At 44.8% G+C, this 24633-nt stretch overlaps 1 protein-coding gene and 1 pseudogene across 2 annotated transcripts in view; one reads left to right on the forward strand and one right to left on the reverse strand.

Moving 5' to 3' along the window:
• Positions 1 to 355: 355 nt before the first annotated feature.
• ZC3HC1 (zinc finger C3HC-type containing 1) overlaps positions 356 to 24633 on the reverse strand; it is a 34616-nt gene continuing 10338 nt past the window's right edge. The window contains exons 3-10 of one of the 2 annotated variants that reach the window (XM_007982901.3): positions 24428 to 24578; positions 22939 to 23022; positions 9444 to 9571; positions 7327 to 7481; positions 5819 to 6062; positions 5087 to 5299; positions 3894 to 4100; positions 356 to 796 (exon numbers count right to left, since the gene is read on the reverse strand). In XM_007982901.3, coding sequence (XP_007981092.3) covers positions 728 to 796; positions 3894 to 4100; positions 5087 to 5299; positions 5819 to 6062; positions 7327 to 7481; positions 9444 to 9571; positions 22939 to 23022; positions 24428 to 24578 — 1251 coding nt within the window. In that variant the 3' untranslated portion in view covers positions 356 to 727. The remainder of the gene's footprint in view (positions 797 to 3893; positions 4101 to 5086; positions 5300 to 5818; positions 6063 to 7326; positions 7482 to 9443; positions 9572 to 22938; positions 23023 to 24427; positions 24579 to 24633) is intronic. The other variant, XM_073009335.1, reaches the window with a different exon arrangement.
• On the forward strand, positions 17332 to 17962 carry LOC103226888 (DNA-directed RNA polymerase II subunit RPB4 pseudogene; annotated as a pseudogene).

The raw sequence follows: 24633 nt of genomic DNA on the forward strand, positions 1-24633 counted from the left end.
TCCCCCAAAAGCAGCGATTCTTGGGGAAGCCCAACTGAGGGAGTCATGCATTCAATGGCACATGGAGAGGGGTCTCTTCTGAAGTGTCTTCCTCCCCATTACACTGTTTTATTCTGTTACTATCAAAGTCAGGAGAAAATTATCAGCTTACCATTCACTATAACACACCAGGAAATTTCCTGGTGGCATAATGAAAATCATCTTGCTTTTTTGGTTTAGGAAAGATTATACCTCCTTGACTGGAATCACAAATTTTATGCTTTGCAGCCCATCTGAAAATCAAAAGTCGAATGTTCCACTGACGTTGTCTCCGGCCCACAAGGCAAGGGGGAAAACAGTTCTCCAACAAGGAGAATCTTAGCAAATATTTTATTAATACACGCTGTCATACTCCTGGGATAGAAGAGTCCTCAGAACGCCACCCCACACTGAAAATGCTGAAATGGGTGGTCAGGTCCTTAGTCCTCCTTCTGGTCTGTTAACCCCGCACTCCTTCAACAGAATCAGGCTTGCTGCCCTTACCCTGTCCACATCCCTGAAAGGAAACGGGTCTCCCTCAGCCAGATGCAGACAGTTGACACTCCCTGCCTTTGCTATGGCAGGGGGCTCCTTATGATTAACCCAGAACAGGAAAAACTTAGCATCAGCTGACCAAAAGGAACTCAGCCTTAATTTTTCCAAAAGTCACTCGCGTTCCAGCTCTCTCCAGGAAGGGGCTGGAATATCTTCAGGATGAGCATAGAGATTCCCACTGCCGAAATATTCGGAATACTTTCCTTGATTTCTCAGAGAGACTCTGTAGGTAGAAAAGCTTATTATTAGTGATTAGGTTCTTTGATAGAGACAAAGGATAAATCATTTGTCCCCCAATGATCTGGATATGTCTAGGACTGAGTAAAAATTCACTTTGTAGTATACTATACATAATGTATACCTAAAGTCAGACTAAAGATCGAGGGGCTGATGTTCTACTGTCAGACTCCTGTTAACACACTCTGAGCCTCTAAGACACGGCACGTATCCTCCCTTCAGGCATCTATGTCTGTCCTCATCTTTGTACTTGTGGATGACACTTCTGACTTGCCGTTACTGCAGCACATGTTTTGCACTGGCTTTTCATTCATGATGCTGAATTGGCCCTAGTTCATTATTTCTTGTGAATAAGCATTTATACTTATGTGATGCCTAGCTGAGGTTAACAGTATAAACCAAGGCCAAGTAACAAAAACAGAGTTGAATGACCCCTGTGAGTTTAAGCTCTGGCCTTGGTCTTCACAGCTTTATGTTTTAGCCAGCAGTGCTAGTAATAGGAAGAATCTCACTGCCATCTGATTATGCCAGTGAAGTACTCTGAGATTCTGAGAAATGGTGGTAAAGGGAGACAAAGTAATTCCTCAGGAGACAAAAGCTCTTGGTGAATCAGAACACTTGGTTCTGTCTGCCTTTGAGCGTCACAATAAAGAACAAATGTTCCACGCAGAAAGGGCTTCAGTGAGAGTGCAAAGAATGTCTAGCAAGATGATCCACAGTTACCTCCAGTTTCTCATATGACATGTTCAATGTCGCCCAGGCTGAAGTGCTGTGGTGCGATCTCGGCTCACTGCAACCTCCGACTCCCTGGTTCAAGCGATTCTCCTGCCTCAACCTCCTGAGTAGCTGGGATTACAGGCATGTGCCACCATGCCCTGCTAATTTTTGTATTTTTAGTAGAGATGGAATTTCACCATGTTGGCCAGAATGGTCTCGATCTCCTGACCTCGTGATCTGCCTGCTTCGGCCTCCCAAAGTGCTGGGATTATAGGCGTGAGCCACCACGCCCGGCCCACTTTCACTTTCAGTTTTAAAAAAATCTATCCTCTTTGAGGATGTTTCAATAAGTTCCAGGAGGAAAAAGTTTGAACTCTTACTAATGACTGAGGGAAATTTAGTTAATAGAATGACAAAGTTGAAAGCAACATGAGTTGAAAAAATAGTACACCCTTTTTTCTTTTTTTTGAAAGGGAGTCTCACTCTGTTGCCCAGGCTGGAGTGTAGTAGCACGATCTCGGCTCACTGCAGCCTCCACCTCCCGATTCTCCTGCCTCAGCCTCTGGAGTAGCTGGGATTACAGGTGCATGCCAACAGGCCTGCCTAATTTTTGTATTTTCAGTAGAGACGGGGTTTTGCCATGTTGGCCAGGCTGGTCTCGAACTCCTGACCTCAGGTAACCCCCTGCCTCAGAGTCCCAAAGTGCTGGGATCACAGGCATGAGCCACTGCACCTGGCCTCGGTATATACTTTTTTTTTCAAACATCAGGATCCTTTACCACACAGTCTCATTAAGCTTTCTAGCATCCAGTCGCAGCAGCTGTCAGAAGGTTAAAAGACACTACCAAAAAAAAAGAAAAAAAAAGATCTTAAAAGTCCTGGAATCCAGGGCCAATTATGAGGCCAACTTTTCCCACTACAAAACAAAAACAAAACCCCATGGGCTTTCTTTTTCATATGGCAGTGAGAGAGAGTCGTCTTACTGAAAACTGCCAATGTACTAGTTCCTGAAGATCTAGGTAGAGAAATGCAGATTTTTTTTTTTTCTGTGAAAACTTGGAAAACCTTCACCTGCATATTTACTGAGGGTACTAATATACATTTATTTTTATTTTTATTTTTTTTGAGACAAAGTCTCTCTCTGAAGCCCAGGCTGGAGTGCAATGGCATGATCTCGGCTCACTGCAACCTCCGCCTCCTAGGTTCAAGTGATTCTCCAGCCTCAGCCTCCCAAGTAGCTGGGATTACAGGTGCCTGCCACCACACCCGGCTCATTTTTTTTTTTGTATTTTTAGTAGAGACGGGGTTTCACCATGTTGGCCAGGCTGGTCTCAAACTCTTGACCTCAGGTGATCCATTCACCTTGGCCTCCCAAAGTGCTAGGAGCCACCACGCCGCCATGCATTGTTGGACTTTTAGCATTACAATAGTTCCCTCCAGTGGAATCCTGTAACCCTAAAAAACCATGAATCTAGGAGTGCTGCTTGTAAATATCTGCTGACAAGTATTATTTTACTTTGTCCTTGAAAGTTATACAGGTCAGAAATTGTTACAAGCTACAAGGAAAATCTGGGAGTGAGCCAGCCAAGGAGAGAACCCAGTTTTCATGATTCTGTATTGCCCAGCCTATCACTTCCAATCTTTAAACAGAGCAAACACTTGACTTTTCTTCTCAGTTGTCACCCACATTTGTAACCCACAGCGGTCATGGCTGCAACGGCTAGTCACAGTCTGGGCTGTAGAACAGAGTAATGTGCCTGGCGTGCGGAATGAAACCATCATTTTGGTGTCAGAGCCCAGTGCTCCAAACAGCTAAGTTAACTGGCCAGGCTCCAAGTGCAAGTGATAGCAACTGAAAGAAAAAGCAGCTGTCTGCAACATGAGGCCGGAGCAGCTGCCTATTCATCTATTTCTGTTTCTGTACTCCTTTTCTACTTGGAGTCATTTTATTTAGGAGAACAAAAGAATTTATCAGAACTTGATGGAATGCCATATGCTAAATTGCAGAAAGACGAACCGGTTCTATGCCTATTCCCTAGGACTAAAGCAGAATGAGTCTAACTTGACGTGTAAGCTGGGCACGGTGGCTCATGCCTGTAATCCCAGCTACTTGGGAAGCTAAGGCAGAAGAATTGCTTGAACCCAGGAGACGGAGGTTGTAGTGAGCTGAGATCGCACCATTGGACTCCAGCCTGGGCAACAAGAACGAAACTCCATCTCAGAAAACAAACAAATGAATGAACAAACCCAAATAACTTGATGTATGGGAGCTGAAGGCAGGCAGGCTGCTAATTACAGGACCAGCCTCTGCTCCTCCTCCTATACACAGCAAGTGCTGCCCACACACAGGCAATGGCTTATCTCACCATGGAGTCTGTTTCAGCTGGCTGGCTAGACTGTTTGTGGGCCAAGAGGATGGTCAGCACTGCTTTCCAGCCTGGCTCCGCTGGGGCGCTGGCATCTGGTTCAGTTCCACCATTCTCCCTGCTTTCTTTGCCAAGTGTGATATTCACCCAAGGGCACCAGTCTCTATGCTGAGAGGTGGGATCAAAGAAGCTTCGGGAAGATGCGTCCTGAGGAAGGAGAAAAAGAAATAGCATTCATGGGTAGATGCTAGGTAAGTTCAGGGAGACACTGCTATTAGTCAGCAAGTCCAGAATCTCACAACTACCTATACTTCCAATGTTTATGCTCTCCTTTAAACTTTGCCTATACATTTTCCTTGCATTTTCTTTATTTTTTTTCACTCCTTTTGTGTTAAACAAACTACACTTTATCACAAGGGATAAGGGATACTCAACCCCCAGGCCATGGATGGGTACCAGGTCACACAGCAGGAGGTGAGCAGCAGGCAGGCAAGCAAAGCTTTATCTGAATTTACAGCCGCTCCCCATTGTTTGCATTACCACCTGGGCTCTGCCTCCTGTCAGATCAGCAGTGGCATTAGATTCTCACAGGAACAGGAACCCTACTGTGAACTGCACATGTGAGGGATCTAGACTTCGGGCTCCTTATGAGAGTCTGACACCTGATGTCTGTCATTGTTTCCCATCACCCCCAGATGAGATCATCTAGTTGCAGGAAAACAAGCTCAGGGTTCCCAGTGATTCTATATTATGGTGAGTTGTATAATTATTTCATTATACATTACAATATAATAATAATAGAAATAAAGTACACAATACATGTAATGTGCTTGTATCATCCCGAAACCATCCTCCCAACCCTGGTCCGTGGAAAAATGGTCTTCCACGAAAACGGTCCCTGGTGCCAAAAAGGTTGGGGACCACTGCCATATCAGGTTTGTCCCTGTATCACACTGCTGTTCCATTTGCCTGAAATATCTATTATTTCTCCAGAATCCACCCCAAAGGAGCAAAAAGGAGCAAAAAACATGACTGACATTTTTCCCCTTTGGTCACCCAACTTTAAACTTATTCACAGGGTCTACTTTTTGCATTGGACCACAGAAGGGCTCATGCCTGCTTCTCCGTGCTGCCCAGGGAGAACCCAACATGCTGTTTCTGCTCAGCCACTGCTACATGCACGGTGGACTCACCGAACTGCTGGAGGAGCAGAGGCGAGCTCGTTTGGCTTTCCGCAGAGGGCTAGATGGTACCTCCAGGCCAGGGGTGTCTCCTGTTCCCATGCTTCGGGTCACTGGGCGAGTTCTGGTGGTGGGGCTAGCAGCCTCTGGCTCAGGACGGTCAACAGGACTGGAAGAGTCCCAGCTCCGAGTTCGAGAGACAATGGGACCAGGGCTCTTTTCAGCCTGAAGGAAACGGGAGATAATGGAAGTACACGAATGATATTAATGATACTTCTTTCTTTAATCTTCTCCTTTTTCAGACAGAATCTCGCTTTGTTTCCAAGGCTGGAGTGCAGTGAGGCAATCTTGACTCACTACAACCTCTGCCTCCCGAGTTCAAGTGATTCTCCTGCCTCAGCCTCCCAAGTAGCTGGGATTACAGGCGCCCACCACCACTCCTGGCTAATTTTTGCATTTTTGGTAGAGACGGGGTTTCACCATGTTGGCCAGGCTGGTCTCGAACTCCTGACCTCAAGTGATCCACCTGCCTCAGTCTCCCAAAGTGCTGGGATTACAGGCGTGAGCCACCGGGTCTGGCTGAATTTAGCTTCTCCATTAGTGAACAGAAACACTACGTGGTATTGTAACCAATGTAGTGGGAAGTGAAGCCTATCCACCTAAATTAATTTCCGACTTTCTACCAATAACACTTTTGCCAAGAATGTTGTTTAAAAGTCCACCCCAAACAAGCTAAGTGCATACCTGCTCTGAGCCTGGGGAGAAAGTGGCATCCTGGCTCCGCGTCATCATCCTCCGAGGAGATTCAGGCACCAGAGGTAAGCGCTCTGGTCGCCCCTCAAGGCCTGGGATCGGGGAGCTGGTCAGGCCAAAGGATGCATCCAGGTCAGTCATGGATGATTCAATCTGCTGGAAGCCCCAGAGCCCCACCTTCCTCATACACTGCGAACATGTTATCAGGGAAAGCTGCATGGGTTCCAAAGAGGAACTAGATAGGAATGAAAAAAAAAAGAGAATTTTCTCAAAGTGTAACATTTCCAAATGACTAAGTGTAATGTCTCGCAAGTATGCTTTATCTCATCCAATTTCTGGAACAGTCCAGTGGACAGGGAACCATGGCCTGTCAGAGCCTCTGTGCTCCAATCTCAGGACCCCAGCTTCATACTTCATCATCTCTCACGTATTTCCCATAGAAAGACCTAGAGTTCTTAGTGTGCTCTTTATGGTAAGACTGTTTTGCAGGCATGTTTTAAAAGTTTCTCGGCCAGGTGCGGTGGCTTATGCCTGCAATCCCAGCACTTTGGGAGGCCAAGATGGGTGGATAACCTGAGGTCCTGAGGTCGGGAGTTTGAGACCAGCCTGACCAACAACAACAGACCAACAACAACAACGAAAAGGTTTCTCCTGTCCTTTTTTTTTTTTCAGATAGAGTTTACTCGTTGCCCAGGCTGGAGTGCAATGGTACGATCTCGGCTCACTGCAACCTCTGCCTCGCGGGTTCAAGTGATTCTCCTGCCCCAGCCTCCTGAGTAGCTGGGATTACAGGCACCTGCCACCATGCCCGGCTAATTTTTGTATTTTTAGTAGAGATGCGGTTTCACCATGTTGGCCAGGTGAGCCACTGTACCCGCCTCTCTTGTCCCTCTTAAAGTCTTTTCCCTTTAGACAAAAAACATTCCTTAATCTACCAAAGAGAGCATATTTAAAATAAATCAAGATTTATTTATTGTCAGAACCAATCTCACTTTAAACATGCTCTCTTTGGTAGATTAAGGATAGCGGGAGTCTATGCCAAATTGAGCAGCTGGAATGGAAATAGCAACATGGGGGCCTAGAAGACTCCAGCTGGTGTTTCCTATGGTAGTTTTTATCAATTAAGTGGATTTTTCTTCCTTTCTAAAAATAGAAAAGAACTTCCTATTTTTCCTTCTTAAAAATAGAAAAGAGCTTATTTTCTTTCTATTTTTAGAAAGGAGGTTCACTGTTTATAGAACACAAATTCCCAGTTGAGAAGCAACCGTACAATAAACAAAGTTCAGTTGTGAACACCAAGAATTCCTGAATTCCAATTCTGGTTTTGTTACTAATTCTTCTTACCCATTCTCCTCGCTGCCATCCCCCACCCAGTTTCTCTTTGTCTCTTTTTCTCACGGGAAACACCATGTGATTCCTAAATGCGATAAGTAACTGATATATACAAGTGTAATGCTGTTGTCATGGCTCATGTCTCCGGGCAAAATTCGCTGACTCACCTACATGCCCAGCCACACACAGAGAGAATACAGGCAGTGACATGGACTTGGATGTCTGAGCCTAATTTGATCGTAGTTTTTCTCTCATCAGTTCGGTGATCAAGTTCATCTTCAAGCAGGTGTAGGAGAAGACTGAGCTTGTCTTCTGTCAAGCACTACAAGGGAGCCAAGTAAAAAACTTCGTTTCAACTACCATAAAAAGAAAAATTACACATTATAACATACCTAGATAGTACAAGCGGAAAATCAGGAAGGAAATTACAAACATGAAGACAGTTCTCTTCACAGAGAACAAATACTTCCAGGACAGGGATATAGTATCACACAGAAGCTTTCTGAATTTCCCTGAATCTGCTGACTGAGAAAGACGGAATCTCCCTGGAACTGCCAAAACTCTTGTTAGTACTAAATTGTTTTCAATTTATCAGCTGCAGATTTTCCCTGAAACCTGCAAACTTCAAACCCAAATAGTGAAAACAAATTACTGCTTATCTCTTAGCCTGATGCTAAATTTACTTAAACATTAAAGAAAAAAAAATGATGGGGTCTCACTATGTTGGCCATGCTGGTCTTGAACTCCTGAGCTCAAGCAATCCTCCCACCTCAGCCTACTGAGTAGCTGGCACCACAGGCGTGCATCACCATGCCCCAGGCTCTAAATTTACTTTTTGACAGAACGACAAAGCTTGTTAGACTTTATTTTTGTTCTAAGAAAAATAAGGAACTATGACCAGGTGAAAAAAAATTGCCTTGGCTCGGGACAGGGTTATAGTCATAATAAGCATCAGAGGTTAACAGTTTCAGTCGCTGGCCATACCACCCTGAACGCGCCCAATCTCGTCTGATCTCAGCAGCTAAGCAGGGTCAGGCCTGGTTAGTACTTGGAGGGGAGTTTGGGAAGTTAACAGTTTGATGCTAAAACCCGTACCACTCTCTTAATTTGAAGAGGCTGCTATTTCCTACAGTAAAGCTTGTCTTCATGGAGTACCCATAGGGTGATTAAACGGAACAGTAAATATTCAGTTTCAAAGTACAGATTGACTAGAGCATTTACTTTATTTCATTTTTGAGATGGAGTTTTGCTCTTGTTACCCAGGCTGGAGTGCAATGGTGTGATCTCGGCTCACTGCAACCTCTGTCTCCCAGGTTCAAGCAATTCTCCTGCCTTAGCCTCCTGAGTAGCTGGGACTACAGGCACAAACCACCATGCCCAGCTAATTTTTTGTATTTTTAATAGAGACTGGGTTTCACCATGTTGGCCAGGCTGGGCTCGAACTCCTGACCTCAGATGATCCGCCTGCCTCAGCCTCCCAAAGTGCTGGGATTACAGGCATGAGCCACCATGCCCAGGCTGACTACAGCATTTAAACATTTCTACTCACAAGGAGAAAGGAGTTTGTACTTTCTTTGAAAAATGATATGCAATAAACCACATGCAGTCACATTTCAGTATTTTCTGTTAAATAGTTTAAGTAGGCTGGGTGAGCCGGCTCATGCCTGTAATCCCAGCACTTTGGGAGGCTGAGTGGGCGGATTATCTGAGGTGAGGAGTTCAAGAACAGCCTGACCAATATGGTGAAACCCCAGCTCTACTAAAAATACAAAAATTAGCCGGATGTGGTGGCAGACACCTGTAATCCCAGCTACTCAGGAGGCTAAGACAGGAGAATCGCTTGGACCTGGGAGGCGGAGGGTGCAGCGAGCAAAGATTACACCATTGCACTCCAGCCTGGATGACAGAAAGAGACTCGGTCTCAAAATAATAATAATAATTTAAGTAATAAATCAAGATAAAATAGAATTTATGGGAAGCATATATTCAGAGCAAACTTGAATCTATGCTTCCGGGTTATAGCCCTAAAACTTGGTCCAAATAAACTCTCTGCTTATATATGTATATGTTAAATTGAATCCATGCCATTTAAAAAACCATACCTAAACATTCAAATGGAACTCTCAACAGTCACCTTCCTGGTGGAGACTGAAACGGTGAGCTGAGAGATAGACAAGCAGTTCTCTTCACAGCAATGGCATCTTCGTGTCATTAAAAGAAATGCTTCAGGTATAAATGCTGGCAACAACTGGAAGCCATTGCAGCCTAGTCAGGAAAAACTCACCATAGTTTTCAAGTCCTCCGGCCTTAGGGAAGGAAGCTGGAGGTCCAAGTGACAAAGGCTTTGAAAACGATCTAGGAATTCACTAACAAGAATAGCAGGCTCATCCAGGGGCAACATCCCAAATCGGTCTGTGGAAAAAGTAAACTGGAAGATTATATTGGTATAAACCGTAAAAAACACAGCTGGGCACGGTGGCTCATGCCTGTAATCCCAGCACTTTGGGAGGCTGAGGCAGGTGGATCACCTGAGGTCAGGAGTTCAAGAACACCCTGGCCAAGATGGTGAAACCCCCATCTCCACTAAAAATACAAAAAATTAGCCAGGCATGGTAGTGCGCGCCTGTAATCCCAGCTACTCAGGAGGCTGAGATAGGAGAATCACTTGAACCCAGGAGGCAGAGGTTGCAATGAGGCTGAGATTGCGCCACTGCACTCCAGCCTGGGCAACAGAGCAAGACTCTGTCTCAAAAAAATAATAATAAAATAAAATAAAATAAATAAACATGTATTAAATGATTGAGGAAATGTAGTAAAATTGATGAGCTATTTGATGGTGTCAGGAAATTATTGATTTTCATTTTGATGGGGCTGTAATGATACTACTGAGACTACGTTTAAAAAGTAGAATCCGTATCTTTTATATCTTGAAATATTTACAAATAAAATGGCATAATATGTGGGACTGAACTTCAAAACAACGCAGAGGGGCAGGGTGTTAGGTGTTAGGAATACAGAAGAAACAAGATTGGCCATGAGTTGATCATTGTTGAAGTTGAGTGATGGGGTTTTATTATTTATACTATTCCGTGTGCTTCTGTGTATGTTTGAAATTGTTACCTTAAGAAGGAGAAAACAAAACAGAGTTAGTAAAGATGGAGACTTAAATAGGCGAAAGGGCTTAAAGAACCATCATTTTATAACAACTACCAAGTTATAATTTACTGTGAGCTAAGAATGAAAAAAGTGGCATGTTCCTAAAGTCTACACAAGAGATACAAAAAGGCTCACATTATAAGGTGAAGCACTAACTGGGTACCAGAGTAAATAAAGTATATGATTAGGAATTCTACTGGTAATACCTAAGTTGGAAAAGAATCTGTCTGAAATCTAAGCAGTGTGGAAACTGATTATATACTATAGTATAATTATCTCTGGCATTACCCAATTCATCTACTGGATATTTGGTATACTGGTACAAAGGCAAATGATGAGTGCAGAAAGGCCTTGCTAAGCTACTTCTTAAAGAAGTCAGTCTAGTAGGCCTAGAATGATAAGTAGAAACTACACTGAATCAGCTTTTTTTTTTTTCCCCCCTCCAAGACAGAGTTTTTGCTGTCACCCAGGCTGGAGTGCAATGGTGTGATCTCTGCTCACTGCAACTTCTGCCTCCCAGGTTCAAGCAATTCTCCTGCCTCAGTCTCCTGAGTAGCATGGGTTATAGGCGCCTGCCACCATGCGGGGCTAATTTTTGTATTTTTAATAGAGACGGGGTTTCACCATGTTGGCCAGGCTGATCTTGAACTCTTGGCCTCAGGTGATCCACCCGCCTCGGCCTCCCAAAGTGCTGAGATTACAGGCATGATTCACCACACCCAGCCCTGAATTAGCTTTAATAAAGAATGAAAACACATATTGGAAGAGATTTCATAGGAAAAGTGAAGAACGAACATGTCATCCTAACCTGATCATCTAAAAAGTAGGAAGCCACTCAACTCACTGGTCTTTTCTCAGCCTCAAATTAACATTTAGTTGCTCAACAGCACTATAAGGCAGCCCCGTAGGCTACAAAGATGAGACACACATCTAGCATCCTTAAGTTACTCATAATCTAATATGGAAGCCAGACATGCAATGCGATTACAGTGTGGTAAGTGTTATCACAACAGTAAAGAGAGACCATTATGAGAGTGTACAATAGGGATACAGCAGATACTGTTAGCTGTTCATCCAGCTATCTCCTGCTCCTGCCTTGCTAGCAGAAGCAAGGTTTTGTTTGGTGTCTTGTCTTTCCCATAGGGTAAATTCCTGACTTATCTCTACCAATCCCAACAACAGCGTTTTCCTTAACAGTGACCCATTTAGGAAGGGGTATTTGATCCAGTCGTGGTCAATAGACAGGAAAGGTAGCGGGCTGGAGGGATTCTGTGACTATGTGAAGGCTAGATGGTGTTTGCACATGACTCTTCAAACTGCTGCCTTGAGAGGAACTAGTTTTAGAACAAGATGACATGCTTCTTGCAAGGACTGGGTCCTTAGTGCTATGTCTGAGCCAATAAATTTATCAACCCTGCAGGAATCCTACTTTCTTTTTAAGACTATTTTATTTTTTGAGACAGTCTTGCTCCATTGCCCAGGCTGTAGTGCAGGGGCATGATCTTGGCTCACTGCAACCTCCACCTCCTGGGTTCAAATGATTCTTGTGCCTCACCCTCCTGAGTAGCTGGGACTACAGGCATGTGCCACCATGCTCGGCTAATTTTTTGTGTGTGTATTTTTAGTAGAGATGGCGTTTTGCTGTGTTAGCCAGGCTAGTCTCGAACTCCTGGCCTCATGTGATCTGCCTGCCTCCGTCTCCCAAAGTGCTGGGATTACAGATGTGAGCCACCACACCCGGCAATTCTTACTTTTTTAAAAATAAGAATTCTTAATTTTTGTCTTAGCGAGGAGCAAACATAAAGCTATCTCGGCTTTTATTTTTTATTTTATTTATTTTTTTGAGACGGAGTTTCACTCTTGTGGCTCAGGCTGGAGTGTAATGGCGTGATCTCGGCTCACTGCAACCTCCGCCTCCCGGGTTCAAGCAACTCTTCTGCCTCAGCCTCCCAAGGAGCTGGGACTACAGGTGCCTGCCACCACGCCCAGTTAATTTTTTGCATTTTTAGTAGAGATGGGGTTTCACCACGTTGGCCAAGATGGTCTCCATCTCTTGACTTCATGATCTGCCCACCTCAGCCTCCCAACGTGCTGGGATTACAGGTGTGAGCCACTGCACCCGGCCCATTTTTTGTGATGTTTTAACTGTCGTTTCCATCTTCCCTTCCCCAGCTCAGGTCTGTGGTAGCCTTGAAAACCCACATCCTGGCCGGGTGCAGTGACTCACGCCTGTAATCCCAGCATTTTCGGAGGACAAGGTGGATGGATCACCTGAGGTTGGGAGTTCGAGACCAGTATGACCAACACGGAGAAACCCTGTCTCTACTAAAAATACAAAATTAACCGGGCATGGTGGCACATGCCTCTAATCCCAGCTACTGGGGAGGCTGAGGCAGAATCGTTTGAACCTGAGAGGCGGAGGTTTGGTGAGCCGAGACTGCGCCATTGCACTCCAGCCTGGCAACAAGAGCGAAACTCCATCTCGAAAAAAAAAAAAAGAGAGAGAAAGAAAACCAACATCCCCACAATCATGGTGAAAACCAGTAGCTTAGCAGTCACCGGAGAGCACAGAAAAGAGGTGGAGCTCCTCCAAAGCCCCCTTCCAGAGAACCATCATTATTTGAACTGTGTGGCAGTTGCCTGGAACATCATACTGTCCCAGTGAGAACACCCTTTTCCCCAGACAGTTTTTCAAAAATGATCATTGGCAACTGTTTAACATCACAGTTGCTTTGAGGCAGCAGTATGAGTTGGAGCAAATAATAAGCTGACCAAAAACCTTAAAAGCTGGGAAATGAAATGTCCATAGGCAGGCTTGAAAGGCTCTGACATATTCCTTGGAATCTAGAAGCACATGTGCAAGTATAGAGCTATACACATGCCCAGGAAAGACCTGAAAAAGGCCCTAGGCTCTCACCTCTGGCTGATGCTGAGGTCCTGCTTGTGTGAAGGCTAACATAGAGTTGCAGACTGCCTGCTTGACTACTGAAGGTGTGCTCCCCGCCACCACACAGAGCTCCGTGGCAAGACTGGGGGACTTATTTGTTCTAGGCATGAACAAGTAAGTTCTAGGCATTTGTTCTAGGCATTTCTAAGAAATCTCTGTCCAATCGTCCTGTGAAAGTTGATTTTGAGGCGGGGCACAGTGGTTCACGCCTGTAATCCCAACGCTTTGGGAGGCCGAGGTGGGCAGATCACGAGGTCAGCAGTTCAAGACCAGGCTGGCCAACATGGTGAAACCCTGTCTCTACTCAAAACACAAAAATTTACCAGGCATGGTGGCAGGCGCCTGTAATCCTAGCTATTCAGGAGGCTGAGACAGGAGAAGTGCTTGAACCTGGGAGGCGGAGGTTGCAGTGAGCCAAGATCACGCCATTGCACTCCAGCCTGGGCAACAGAGCAAAATTCTGTCTAAAAAAAAAGAAAGTTGATTTTGATAATTTTGCAAGTGTTCTTTTTGCCCTCATAGAGGATTTTCAGATGCCCTTCCTCCACCATCCCCACTGGAGATATCCTACATGGATTGAGACAAACACATATTTGAGGCCAGGCATAATTGTTCATGACTGTAATCCTAACATTTTGGGAGGCTGAGGTAGAAGGATCACTTGAGGCCAGGAGTTTGAGATCAGCCTGGGCAATATAGTGAGGCTCCATCTCTACCAAAAAAAAAAAATTAGTTGGATGTGGTGGCATATGCCTATAGTCACAGTTATTCAGGAGGCTGAGGCAGGAGGATTGCTTAAGCCCAGGAATTAAGGCTGCAGTGAGCTATGATCATGCCACTGCACTGTAGTCTGGGAGAGAGAGAGAGAGGAGAGAGAAACGTGTACTTGATAGAAGAAACAGAAGGAAGGAAGGAAGGGAGGGAGGGAGGGAGGCAGGGAGGGAGGGGAAGGGGGAAGGGGAAAAGGGGGTAAGGGAGAAAGGGACGCAAGGGAGGGAAGGGAGGGAAGGGAGGGAGGGAATGGAAGGAAGGGAAGGAAAAGTAAGAAGGGAAGGAAGGGAAGTAAGGGAAAGAAGGGAAGAAAGGGAAGGAAGGGAAGGAGGAAGGAGGGAGGGAGGGAGAGAGGGAGGGATGGACTACCTGATAGAAGAAATAATACTTACAAATATGTCAGTGCTCTCCTGCTTACTAAAATCAATTTTAAAAATTAATTATTATTAGCCAGGTGGCACTTGTAAGCCCAGCTACTCTGGAGACTTAGGCAGAAGTATCACTTGAGCCCAAGAGTTCAAGGTCAGTCTGGGCAACAGAGTGAGACCCCATCTTTTTCCTTTGCTGCAATGCAGTGGTGCAATCATGGCTTACCACAGCCTTAAGCTCCCAGGCTTACGCGATCTTGCCACCTCACCCTCCTGAGTAGCTGGGACCACAGGTATGCATAACCATCCCCAGCTAATTTTTTGTATTTTTTGTAGAGATGGGGTCTCTTTTTTTATATTGTGTCACTGCCCTCCAGCCTGCATGACAGAGCATATTATTATATTGGGGTCTCTCTTTTTACTATATTGTCCAGGCTGGTCTTGAACTCCTGGACTTAAGCCATCTGCCCACTTCAGCCTCCGAAACTGCTGGGACTACAGGCATGAGCCACCACGCCTGGCTGCATTTTAAATTGTAATGATTATTTTCTTATTTGAGTTTCAGATATACATAAGTGGGGTAGTGGATCTCCTTTAGGCTGGCTATTCTATTCTTTTAGCATTGTCTGTAGCATTCGTTTTTTTTTTTTTCCGAGATGGAGTCTTGCTCTGTCACCCAGGCTGGAGTGCAGTGGCACGATCTCGGCTCACTGCAACCTCTGCCTCCCGGGTTCAAGCAATTCTCTTGCCTCAGCCTCCTGAGTAGATTGGACTACAGGTGCCCACCACCACACCAGGCTAGTTTTTTGTATTTGTAGTAGAGATGGGGTTTCACCGTGTTAGCCAGGATGGTCTCAAACTCCTGACCTCGTGATCTGCCTGCCTCGGCCTCCCAAAGTGTTGGGATTACAGGCATGAGCCACCACGCCTGGCCTGTCTGTAGCATTCTTGAAAGCTTTCTTGCTTTCTAGCAACAACAGGATATTCTGATCCAAGTTGATTTATTGTCCTTGCCCCAAGACATGGAATCAGCAACTCTCCAAAGAGCCTGATCCTTTTAATCATACTAGACTAAAATGAGGGACCAAAATCTGGTTGCTAACAATGCAAAGAAGTGTGGGCAGAAGTGCTGCTGTTACTGCATTTGGGCCCCTTCTAATAACAAAACTGTAAAAGATATTTTTTTAAACAGCCTTACTGAGGTCTAATTGACATAAATTGCACATATTTAGGTATATAGTTGGGTAAGTTTTGACGTGTACATCCATGCAGCCATCACTGCTAGATTTCTAACATCTTGAGTTTATATTTATTTTCCCAATTTAATGCTGCATATTATTATTCTATCCTGTTTTTCTTTCATTTCCCTTTTTTTTTCTTTTTTTTTAAGAGACAGGGTCTTGCTCTGTCATGCAGGCTGGAGGGCAGTGACACGATTATAGCTCACTGTAACTTCGAATTCCTGGGTTAAAGGGATCCTCCTGCCTCAATCTCACGAGTAGCTTAGGATGACAGGGGTATGCCACCACACCTGGCTAATTTTAAAGATTGTTTTCTTTGTAGAGACAGGGTGCCCAGCCTGGTCCCAAACTCTAGGCCGCAAGTGATCCTCCCACGTCAGCCTGCAAAACACTGGGATTACAGGCGTGAGACTCCATGCCTGGCTGGGGTTATTACTTTAAGTCCTTTTATGTCTTCTAAGTTTAGTTCTTTGCCTTGAGACTTACCCCTTACAGTTTGTACTCTACCCTAGTTCATGCTATCTATAACACCTCTTCCTTCTTCAAAAAATCTCATAGCTTCTCATCACATACATTTAATAAAATCATGGTTTGGCCACTGTCTACACTTTAGTCTTCTCTATTCTCCCCACAGGGACACTGTGAGCCAGCCCTGTGAAACTATTCAGCATTCTCCAAATGTACCATCCTTTGGCTTTTTGCTTTTACCACTGTTGTTGGTCTTTCAAATTCAGCCTAGAAGCCAGGTGTGGTGGCTCACGCTTGTAATCCTAGCACTTTGCCAGCACTTTGGGAGGTTGAGGAGGGTGGATACTTTGAGGTCAGGAGTTCAAGACCAGCCTGGCTAACATGGTGAAACCCTGTCTCCACTAAAAATGCAAAACTTAGCCAGGCGGTAGAGGCGTGCACCTGTAATCCCAGGTACTCAGGGGTGCTGAGGCAGGAGAATCGCTTGAGCCAGGGAGGCAGAGGTTGTGGTAAGCTGAGATCGAGCCACTGCACTCAAGTCTGGGCAACAGAGTGAGACCCTATCTCAAAAAAAAGCAAAAAACAAAAAACAAAAAACAAAAACAGCCTAGTGAAGTGGCTTCCTTCTTCAAAAAATCTCGTAGTTTCTCACCTGAACCTGGGAGGCAGAGGTTGCAGTGAGCCCTGTGAAACTATTCAGCATTCCCCAAATGTACCAGCACTTTTTTTTTTTTTTTAAATGGAGTCTCACTGTGTCGTCCAGGCTGGAGTGCAGTGTTCAAGCGATTCTCCTACCTCAGCATCCCCTAGTGCTAGGATTACAGGCATGAGCCACTGCGCCCAGCCAATCCCAGCACTTTGGGAGGCCGAGGCAGGTGGATCACCTGAGGTCAGGAGTTTGAGACCAACCTAGCCAACATGACAAAACCTGTCTGTACTAAAAATGCAAAAATAAGCTGGGGATGGTGGCGTATGCCTGTAATCCCAGCTACTGGGGGGCTGAGGCAAGGGGATCACCTGAACCTGGGAGGCAGAGGTTGCAGTGAGCCGAGATCGTGCCACTGTACTCCAGCCTGGGCTAAGCTAAATTTGCTTTTTTTTTTTTTTTTTCTGAGACAGAGTCTCACTCTATTGTCCAGGCTGGAATGCAGGAAGCTTTGGCAGGGATGGGGAAAGAAGAGGAAAAAAGAAAAGGAGGGAGGAGGAAAAGAGAAGGGATGGAGAAGGAAGACAGGAAACAGAATAAGTAACTAAATGGCTTAAACAGTATGAAAATGTAGGCTGTGGGCTCCATGCTTCCACCTCTAGTGGTCTAGGTGGTGGTGTGCGAGGCAGTGATGACAGCCGGCAACAGTGATCCGCAGGCCGGTGGTTTAGGGGAGGACACCTCACAGCTCATCCTTCCCAGAGTTTGAGACAGCTGAGACACTTCTAAATTCAGAAGTTCATACGCTTCTGGAGCATCAAAAGCAATAGAACAAGAGTAAAGAGGATGAACAGAAACTCTCAAAGGTCCCTATGCAAACGTTTAACTTCACACAGCGCATTTCAAAAACAGAGAGACCACTGCCAGTGTTCATAGCTTACTGCTCCCGGAAAAGCTTCATATGTTTAGGTTGGCCTTGCTTGACCAACTTTTGCCTAGAGACTGCTGAGGAGTCCAAGGCCCTAATCCCAAGCCTAGCAGGGTGGTTTAAAGATGAGGAGCTACAGCAGATTCTTGATGATATTTAGAAAGCGCACCTTTCAGTATTAATCTCCAAACAACACTCGGCTCTTTGGGAGAACCCTGGTCCCAGCACAGCACCACTTTCCCAGAGTTTGGGGCTGACCTGCACAGAAATCCCATTGCAGAAGACAGTTAGGATTCTTTTGGAGAGAACGGTCCAGCTTGGTGTTGGATTAGGTTGCTGTTTCAAATAACTGTTAGGCCAAAATGACATGTAATCTTGAAGCAGCCTTGCAGTGGCAACCTGTGGCTTCCTCAGGGTATCTCCAGGAAGGATAAGGTGGCGGGGTGTGTTTAAGTCACGTTGTTGACTGCCTCATCTGTGGTTTTTGGCTCTACATCATCTTTTATTCTTAATATTTTCTGTTTTAATTTCAGTGTGTTTATACTTTTGTTTTGTTTTGTTTTAGCAACTGGGTTTTACTATGTTACCCAGGCAGGTCTCAAACTCCTGGGCTCAAGTGCCCTTCCTACCTCCGTCTCCCAGAGTGTTGGGATTATAGGCATGAGCCACCACGCATGGCTGTTCATGCTTTTTGAAACTAGACCAGAACATAGTAAACATTATAGGGAAAGAACATTCTTACCTAGATGCCAAAAGAAGAATTAAACCAGTATCATTGTTTGAAATTCTTAAAGAAAGCGTGAGAGTGTTGATGACTGAGAGAGCCTTGGGAGCATTGTGCCTAACCCGGGAGACAGGGAGAAGGTATGCCATGGAAAGCATTTCCATCTGGTCGGGACAACTGTGCTAAGTGTCATGGGGCCCAGGGCTTTGAGATGGACAGATACTTTGCCTTTTTCCTTTTTTTTTTTTTTTTTTTGAGATGGAGCCTCACTCTGTTGCCCAGGCTGGAGTGCAGTGGCGGGATCTCGGCTGACTGCAACCTCTGCTACCTGGGTTCAAGCAATTCTCCTGCCTCAGCTTCCCGAGTAGCTGGGATTACAGGCATGCGCCACCACGCTCGGCTAACTTTTTTTTGTATTTTTAGTAGAAACGGGGTTTCACCATATTGGCCAGGCTGGTCTCGAATTCCTGACCTTGTGGTCCTCCCGCCTCGGCCTTCCAGACTGCTGAGACCACAGGCGTGAGCCATCACGCCTTACCACTTTGCCTTTTTTCTTGGACTGTATTGCAGAATGTAGGTTTGGAGTAAGTGGTCCTGAAGCACTTATTTTGTCACCCACAGATTAAGATTTTCCTTCACAGGCTATACTTGAAGGTCTCAACACTTCGAAGTCTCCTCTTACGGGGCATCCAGTCTAACCCTCTGGCTTGCTACTTAGCAACAGGTGTTCTGTGACGGGGTGATTTGGAAGGAAGGAGTCTGCCCCTTTCTGAGCCACAACAGTGAAGCTATCTGATCTGAGCCTAGGTGGGAGAGACATTTTCATAGCTAAACACTCTAGCTTTGATTTTTCCGGAGAGAAATATGTCTGGTTTTTTTTCACAATTCAGGGGTTTTTCTTTGGGACACTTGTTGACTCTGTATGAATGTGCAATCTGAGGGAAAAGCTGGAGAAAGAACAAAGTTGGCTTTAAAAGTCAAGGTAAGGCCGGGTGCAGTGGCTCATGCCTGTAACCCCAGCACTTTGGGAGGCAGAGGCAGGTGGATCACCTGAGGTCAGGAGTTCAAGACAACCTGGCCAACATGGTGAAACCTCATCACTACTAAAAATAACACTTTGGGAGGTTGAGGCAGGAGAATCGCTTGAACTCAGGAGGGAAAAATCAGCCAGGTGTGGTGGTGGGCACCTGTAATCCCAGCTACTCAGAAGGCTGAGGCAGGAGAACTGCTTGAACCCAGGAAGCGATGGTTGCAGTGAGCCAAGATTGTGCCACTGCACTTTACCTGGGCGACAGAGCGAGACTCCGTCTCAAAATAACATAAAATAAAATAAAATAAAATAAAATAAACTGTTTAAAGAAATTTAATTTAGTTTATAATTATTGGTAAATGTTAGAAAAAAATTACCTTCAAAATTAGTAGTTTTGCTTAATAAATTTAAGCATAAAGTGAAAATAATTGTGTTCTTCTATCTACACAAATGTCCTTTGAATGTTAAAGAACCAAACCAAGGGATCGTATAATTGAAAGGTCGTATCTAAGATCCATTTAGGAGGTAGAATGGATAGGTCAAAGTGGGTGACGATAGAGAAGAGCATCTAGCCGGGCGCGGTGGCTCAAGCCTGTAATCCCAGCACTTTGGGAGGCCGAGGTGGGTGGATCACGAGGTCAGGAGATCGAGACCATCCTGGCTAACACGGTGAAACCCCATCTCTACTAAAAATACAAAAAAATTAGCCGGGCCTGGTGGCAGGTGCCTGTAGTCCCAGCTACTCGGGAGGCTGAGGCAGGAGAATGGCGTGAACCCAGGAGGCGGAGCTTGCAGTGAGCCGAGATAGTGCCACTGCACTCCAGCCTGGGCGACAGAGCAAGACTCCGCCTCAAAAAAAAAAAAAAAAAAAAAAAGAAGAGCATCTAAAGTGACTTTCAGGTTTCTGGCTAGGACAACTGGATGGGAGGTCAGTGGCTATTTGCCAAGATGGAGAAAGTTTTAGGTATAAGAGGAAGAGTTCAGTTTTATACACATTGAGTTCCAGGTACCTATAATATTAAGTGGAAATGTTTAGAAGGTAGATGAAAATATGAGTCAAGCTCAAAAGAGAGATCTGGATAGGAATTAGAGGTCTCCGAGGTGGTAGCTGAATTACGAATGAGATCAGGAAAGCAGAATGTATAGTGACAAGAGTTGGGAACCACCAATAGAGCCCCGGGCAGACCTTAAAAACTTAGATGCCGGGCACGGGGGCTCACGCCTATAATCCCAGCACTGTTGGAGGCCAAGGCAAGTGGATCACTTCAGGTCAGGAGTTCGAGACCAGCCTGGCCAACATGGTGAAACCCCATCTCTACTAAAAATACAAAAATTAGCCGGGTGTGGTGGCACGTGCCTGTAGTCCCAGCTACTCGGGAGACTGAGGCAGGAGAATTGCTTGAACCCAGGAAGCGGAGTGAGCCTAGACTGAGTCATTGCAGCACTCCAGTCTCGGTGACACAGCAAGACTCCGTCTCAAGAAAAAAGACAAAAAACAAAAACAAACTTGGACTGAGTACACTAGACAAGGATGGATTCAAATCCTCATAGGACCAAGTTTTGTTATACAATACAGTTAAATAACTAGTAAATCCTACCGATTTCAACAGCAGGAAATCCTTATTATACAATCATCTTCACTTTAACAATTTCATTTAATAATCCCTTTTCTACCACCCTTTCACTGATCAAAGGTAGAGGGGAATCTCTGGTTATTTTCAATCTATTTTTTCCTTTTAGTGATAAATCATGGAATATTCCCAGCTATCAGTGACCCTAGAATTAGCCTGCCATCCTACTGAAATAAAAAATATACCTATATGGCACTGATTCCTGGTCAAGGCATGAAATATACAGATGGATAGTGTTGCTTTTTAACTATGGGTCTAAATAATTTTTTATACTTGCGCTTAGATTCCCCACCAGAGGGCTCTGCTTTGAAGCTGTTTACTTAGCAAGAATATGCCTACATGATTAACAAAATATTTTTTAATTTTTATTTTTAATAGAAATGAGGTCTTACTGCATTTATTGCTCAGGCTGGTCTCAAACTCCTGAACTCAAGTGATCCTCCTGTCTTGGCCTCCCAGTGTTAGGATTATGGTTGGGAGCCACTGTGCCTGGCCGATGAACAAAATATTTTTAAAAACCCAGTTGAGATTACATTTTGGGCTTATTCCAAAGTTTTCTGTGCACACATCAGTAGTTCCTGATTCAAGGGTGAGTATGTTCTCTTATGGCCTTTATGTAGACAGGAAATAGAAGGGTGGACCTGGCCTCCCCAGACAGGCAGCCTGTGGCTGTGATGACATCCTTACTTCAATGCTGTTGTGATAGTGTACCGTTTTACTGTAATAAACTGCAGATTTGTGATCACTCTCACTTGGGGTCCCGTGAGTCTTCTTTAGCAAATGAACTTCCACCATGATTGCTATTAGTACTCCCTCTACAGGAAGCCTAGGTAGAATATGGTGTTTCTTGGTGTGGTGGGAAGAGCAGAGGGTTTGAAATCAGATTAAACTTAGTTATAGCTTCTTCTAGTTGGTTTTAAGACCTTTGATTCTTAGTTTCCTCACCTAAATGAACTGGGTTGTGGTCGGACACAGTGGCTGATGCCTGTAATCCCAGCAGTTTGGAAGGCCGAGGTGGGCAGATCACTTCAGGTCAGGAGTTTGAGACCAGCCTAGCCAACATGGTGAAACCCCACCTCTACAAAAAATTTTTTAAATTAGCAGGGTGTGGTGGCACGCACCTGTAATCCCAGCTACTCGGGGGGCTGAGGCAGGAGAATTGCTTGAACCTGGGAGGTGGAGGTTGCAGTGAGCTGAGATCGTGCCACCTCACTCCAGCCTGGGCAAAAGAGCGAGGCTCTGTCTCAAAAAACAAACAAACAAACAAACAAAAACAAACAAACAAAAAGAACCGAGTTGATAATCATCTACCTCCCAGGGCCTCAGTAAGGATTAAATGGGATAATGCATACATATGTCTAAAGCCTTATGCATGTCAAATGCACTTAATGAAGGTAAGTAATAACACAAGTAAATATAAATTTTTCTGGAAAAATGCAAATAGAAAAGGAGAAAAAGAGGCCGGCGCAGTGGATCACCCCTATAATCCCAGCACTTTGGGAGGCCAAGATGGACGGATCATCTGAGGTCAAGAGTTCGAGACCAGAGTGACCAACATGGCGAAACATCATCTCTACTAAAAATACAAAATCAGCTGGGCATGGTGGCACACGCCTGTAATCCCAGCAACTCTGGAGGCTGAGGCAGGAGAATCACTTGAATGCAGGAGGCGGAGTTTGCAGTGAGCCAAGATCGCACCACTGTACTCTAGTCTGGGCAACAAGAGTGAAACTCCATCTCAAAAAAAAAAAAAAGAAAAGGAGAGGACAAAAAGAAACTTCAAAGACTAGGTTTTCACCAACAAATAGACAATATTAGACATGCAATGACGAAGGAAAATGGTGAACAGGAGTTCTCAAAAATAAGTACCTGGAGATGGGCTGTCTGGCCAGAAACAGAACTTCTCATGGGCAGTACACAAGGCTTTCTTCAGCTCAGCACATCGTTGCTTATCTGAAATCCACATAAACAGCAACACCTTAGAAAACACTATATAGATTCAGAATCCAATGAATGGCCTCTAAGAGCAGAGATTTAACTAAAAATACAAATAAGAGATTTTTAAAATGTGAAAAATTATCAATTACATAATCTTAATATTTTCTACAAAACAGGTTCTAAATTGAGATCCTAAAGATCAACAAAGGAGATACCATGTATCTTATTTTTATTTTTTATTTTTTTGAGACAGTCTTGCTCTGTCACCCAGGCTTGAGTGCAGTGGTGCAATCTCGGCTCATGGCAGCCTCCATCTCCCAGGCTCAAGCAATGCTCCTGCCTCAGTCACCTGAGTAGTGTTTTGTATTTTTAGCAGAAATGGGGTTTCACCACGTTGGCCAGGCTGGTCTCAAACTCCCAACCTTATGTGATCCACCCACTTCAGCCTCCCAAAGTGCTGGGATTACAGGTGTGAGTCACCGCGCCCAGCCCCCATGTATCTTATAAAGCAGAACATTCCAAAGTGTGATCCTTCATAAAAGTCCTTTGTCACTCTTTGTCTAGAAGTATACATTTTGGAATAATAAAGTAAACATGCTGCTGTTACCTAGATTACATTAAGTCAAGTCCATGCTGCAGTAGCTAGCTTAGTTTAAAAAAAAAAAAAAAAAAAAAAAAAGGCCAGGTGCAGTGGCTCGTGCCTATAGTGCCTATAATCCCAGCACTTTGGGAGGCCGAGGTGGGCAGATCACGAGGTCAGGAGATAGAGACCATTCTGGCCAACATGGCGAAACCCCGTCTCTACTAAAAATACAAAAAAGTATCCAGGCATGGTAGCAGGCACCTGTAGTCCCAGTTACTCGGGAGGCTGAGGCAGGAGAATGGTGTGAACCCAGGAGGTGGAGCTTGCAGTGAGCTGAGATCGCACCACTACACTCCCGGCTGGGCAACACAGCTGGACTCCATCTCAAAAAAAATAAAAAATAAAAAAAAAGACTGGCCAGGCACTATGTCTTACCCATGTAATCCCTGCACTTTAGGAGGCCAAGGTGGGCAGATCACTTGAGCTCAGGAGTTCAAGACTAGCCTGGGCAACATGGTAAAACCTTACCTCTACAAAAAACACAGAAATTAGCCAGGTGTAGTGGCACTGCGCCTATAGTCCTAGCTACTTGGGAGGCTGAGGTGGAAGGATCGCTTGAGCCCAGGAGGTTGAGGCTGCAGTGAGTTATAATTGCACTATTGTATCTCACTCAGCCTGGGCAACAAGCAAGACTCCATCTCAAAAAAAAAGATTAAAAAAAAAAGATTGAAGTATGCATTTTTTGATCAAACTAAAATGACCTTTTCCCCACCCCAGAAAACCAGAATCATACATATTTGAGTGTGGAGAAAAATGTAATTTGTACCTTATACTTACATCTGTCAAAGTCAAAAGCTGGTTGTAAACTGGCACAGAGAAAAGCTTGACAGCTAGAGCACTTGAGCATATCACATTCAACTGTGACCCAGCCATATTTTGCACAGACGAGTGGAGACAGCTCGGGGGGCTTACCTGCCCATTTCAAAGAGTATCCATGTTAAGAAAAACGACACTGCAAATATATATATAAATGTGTGTGTGTA

The sequence above is a fragment of the Chlorocebus sabaeus genome, chromosome 21 (assembly GCF_047675955.1).
Source record: "Chlorocebus sabaeus isolate Y175 chromosome 21, mChlSab1.0.hap1, whole genome shotgun sequence".
NCBI classification, from domain to species: Eukaryota; Metazoa; Chordata; class Mammalia; order Primates; family Cercopithecidae; genus Chlorocebus; species Chlorocebus sabaeus.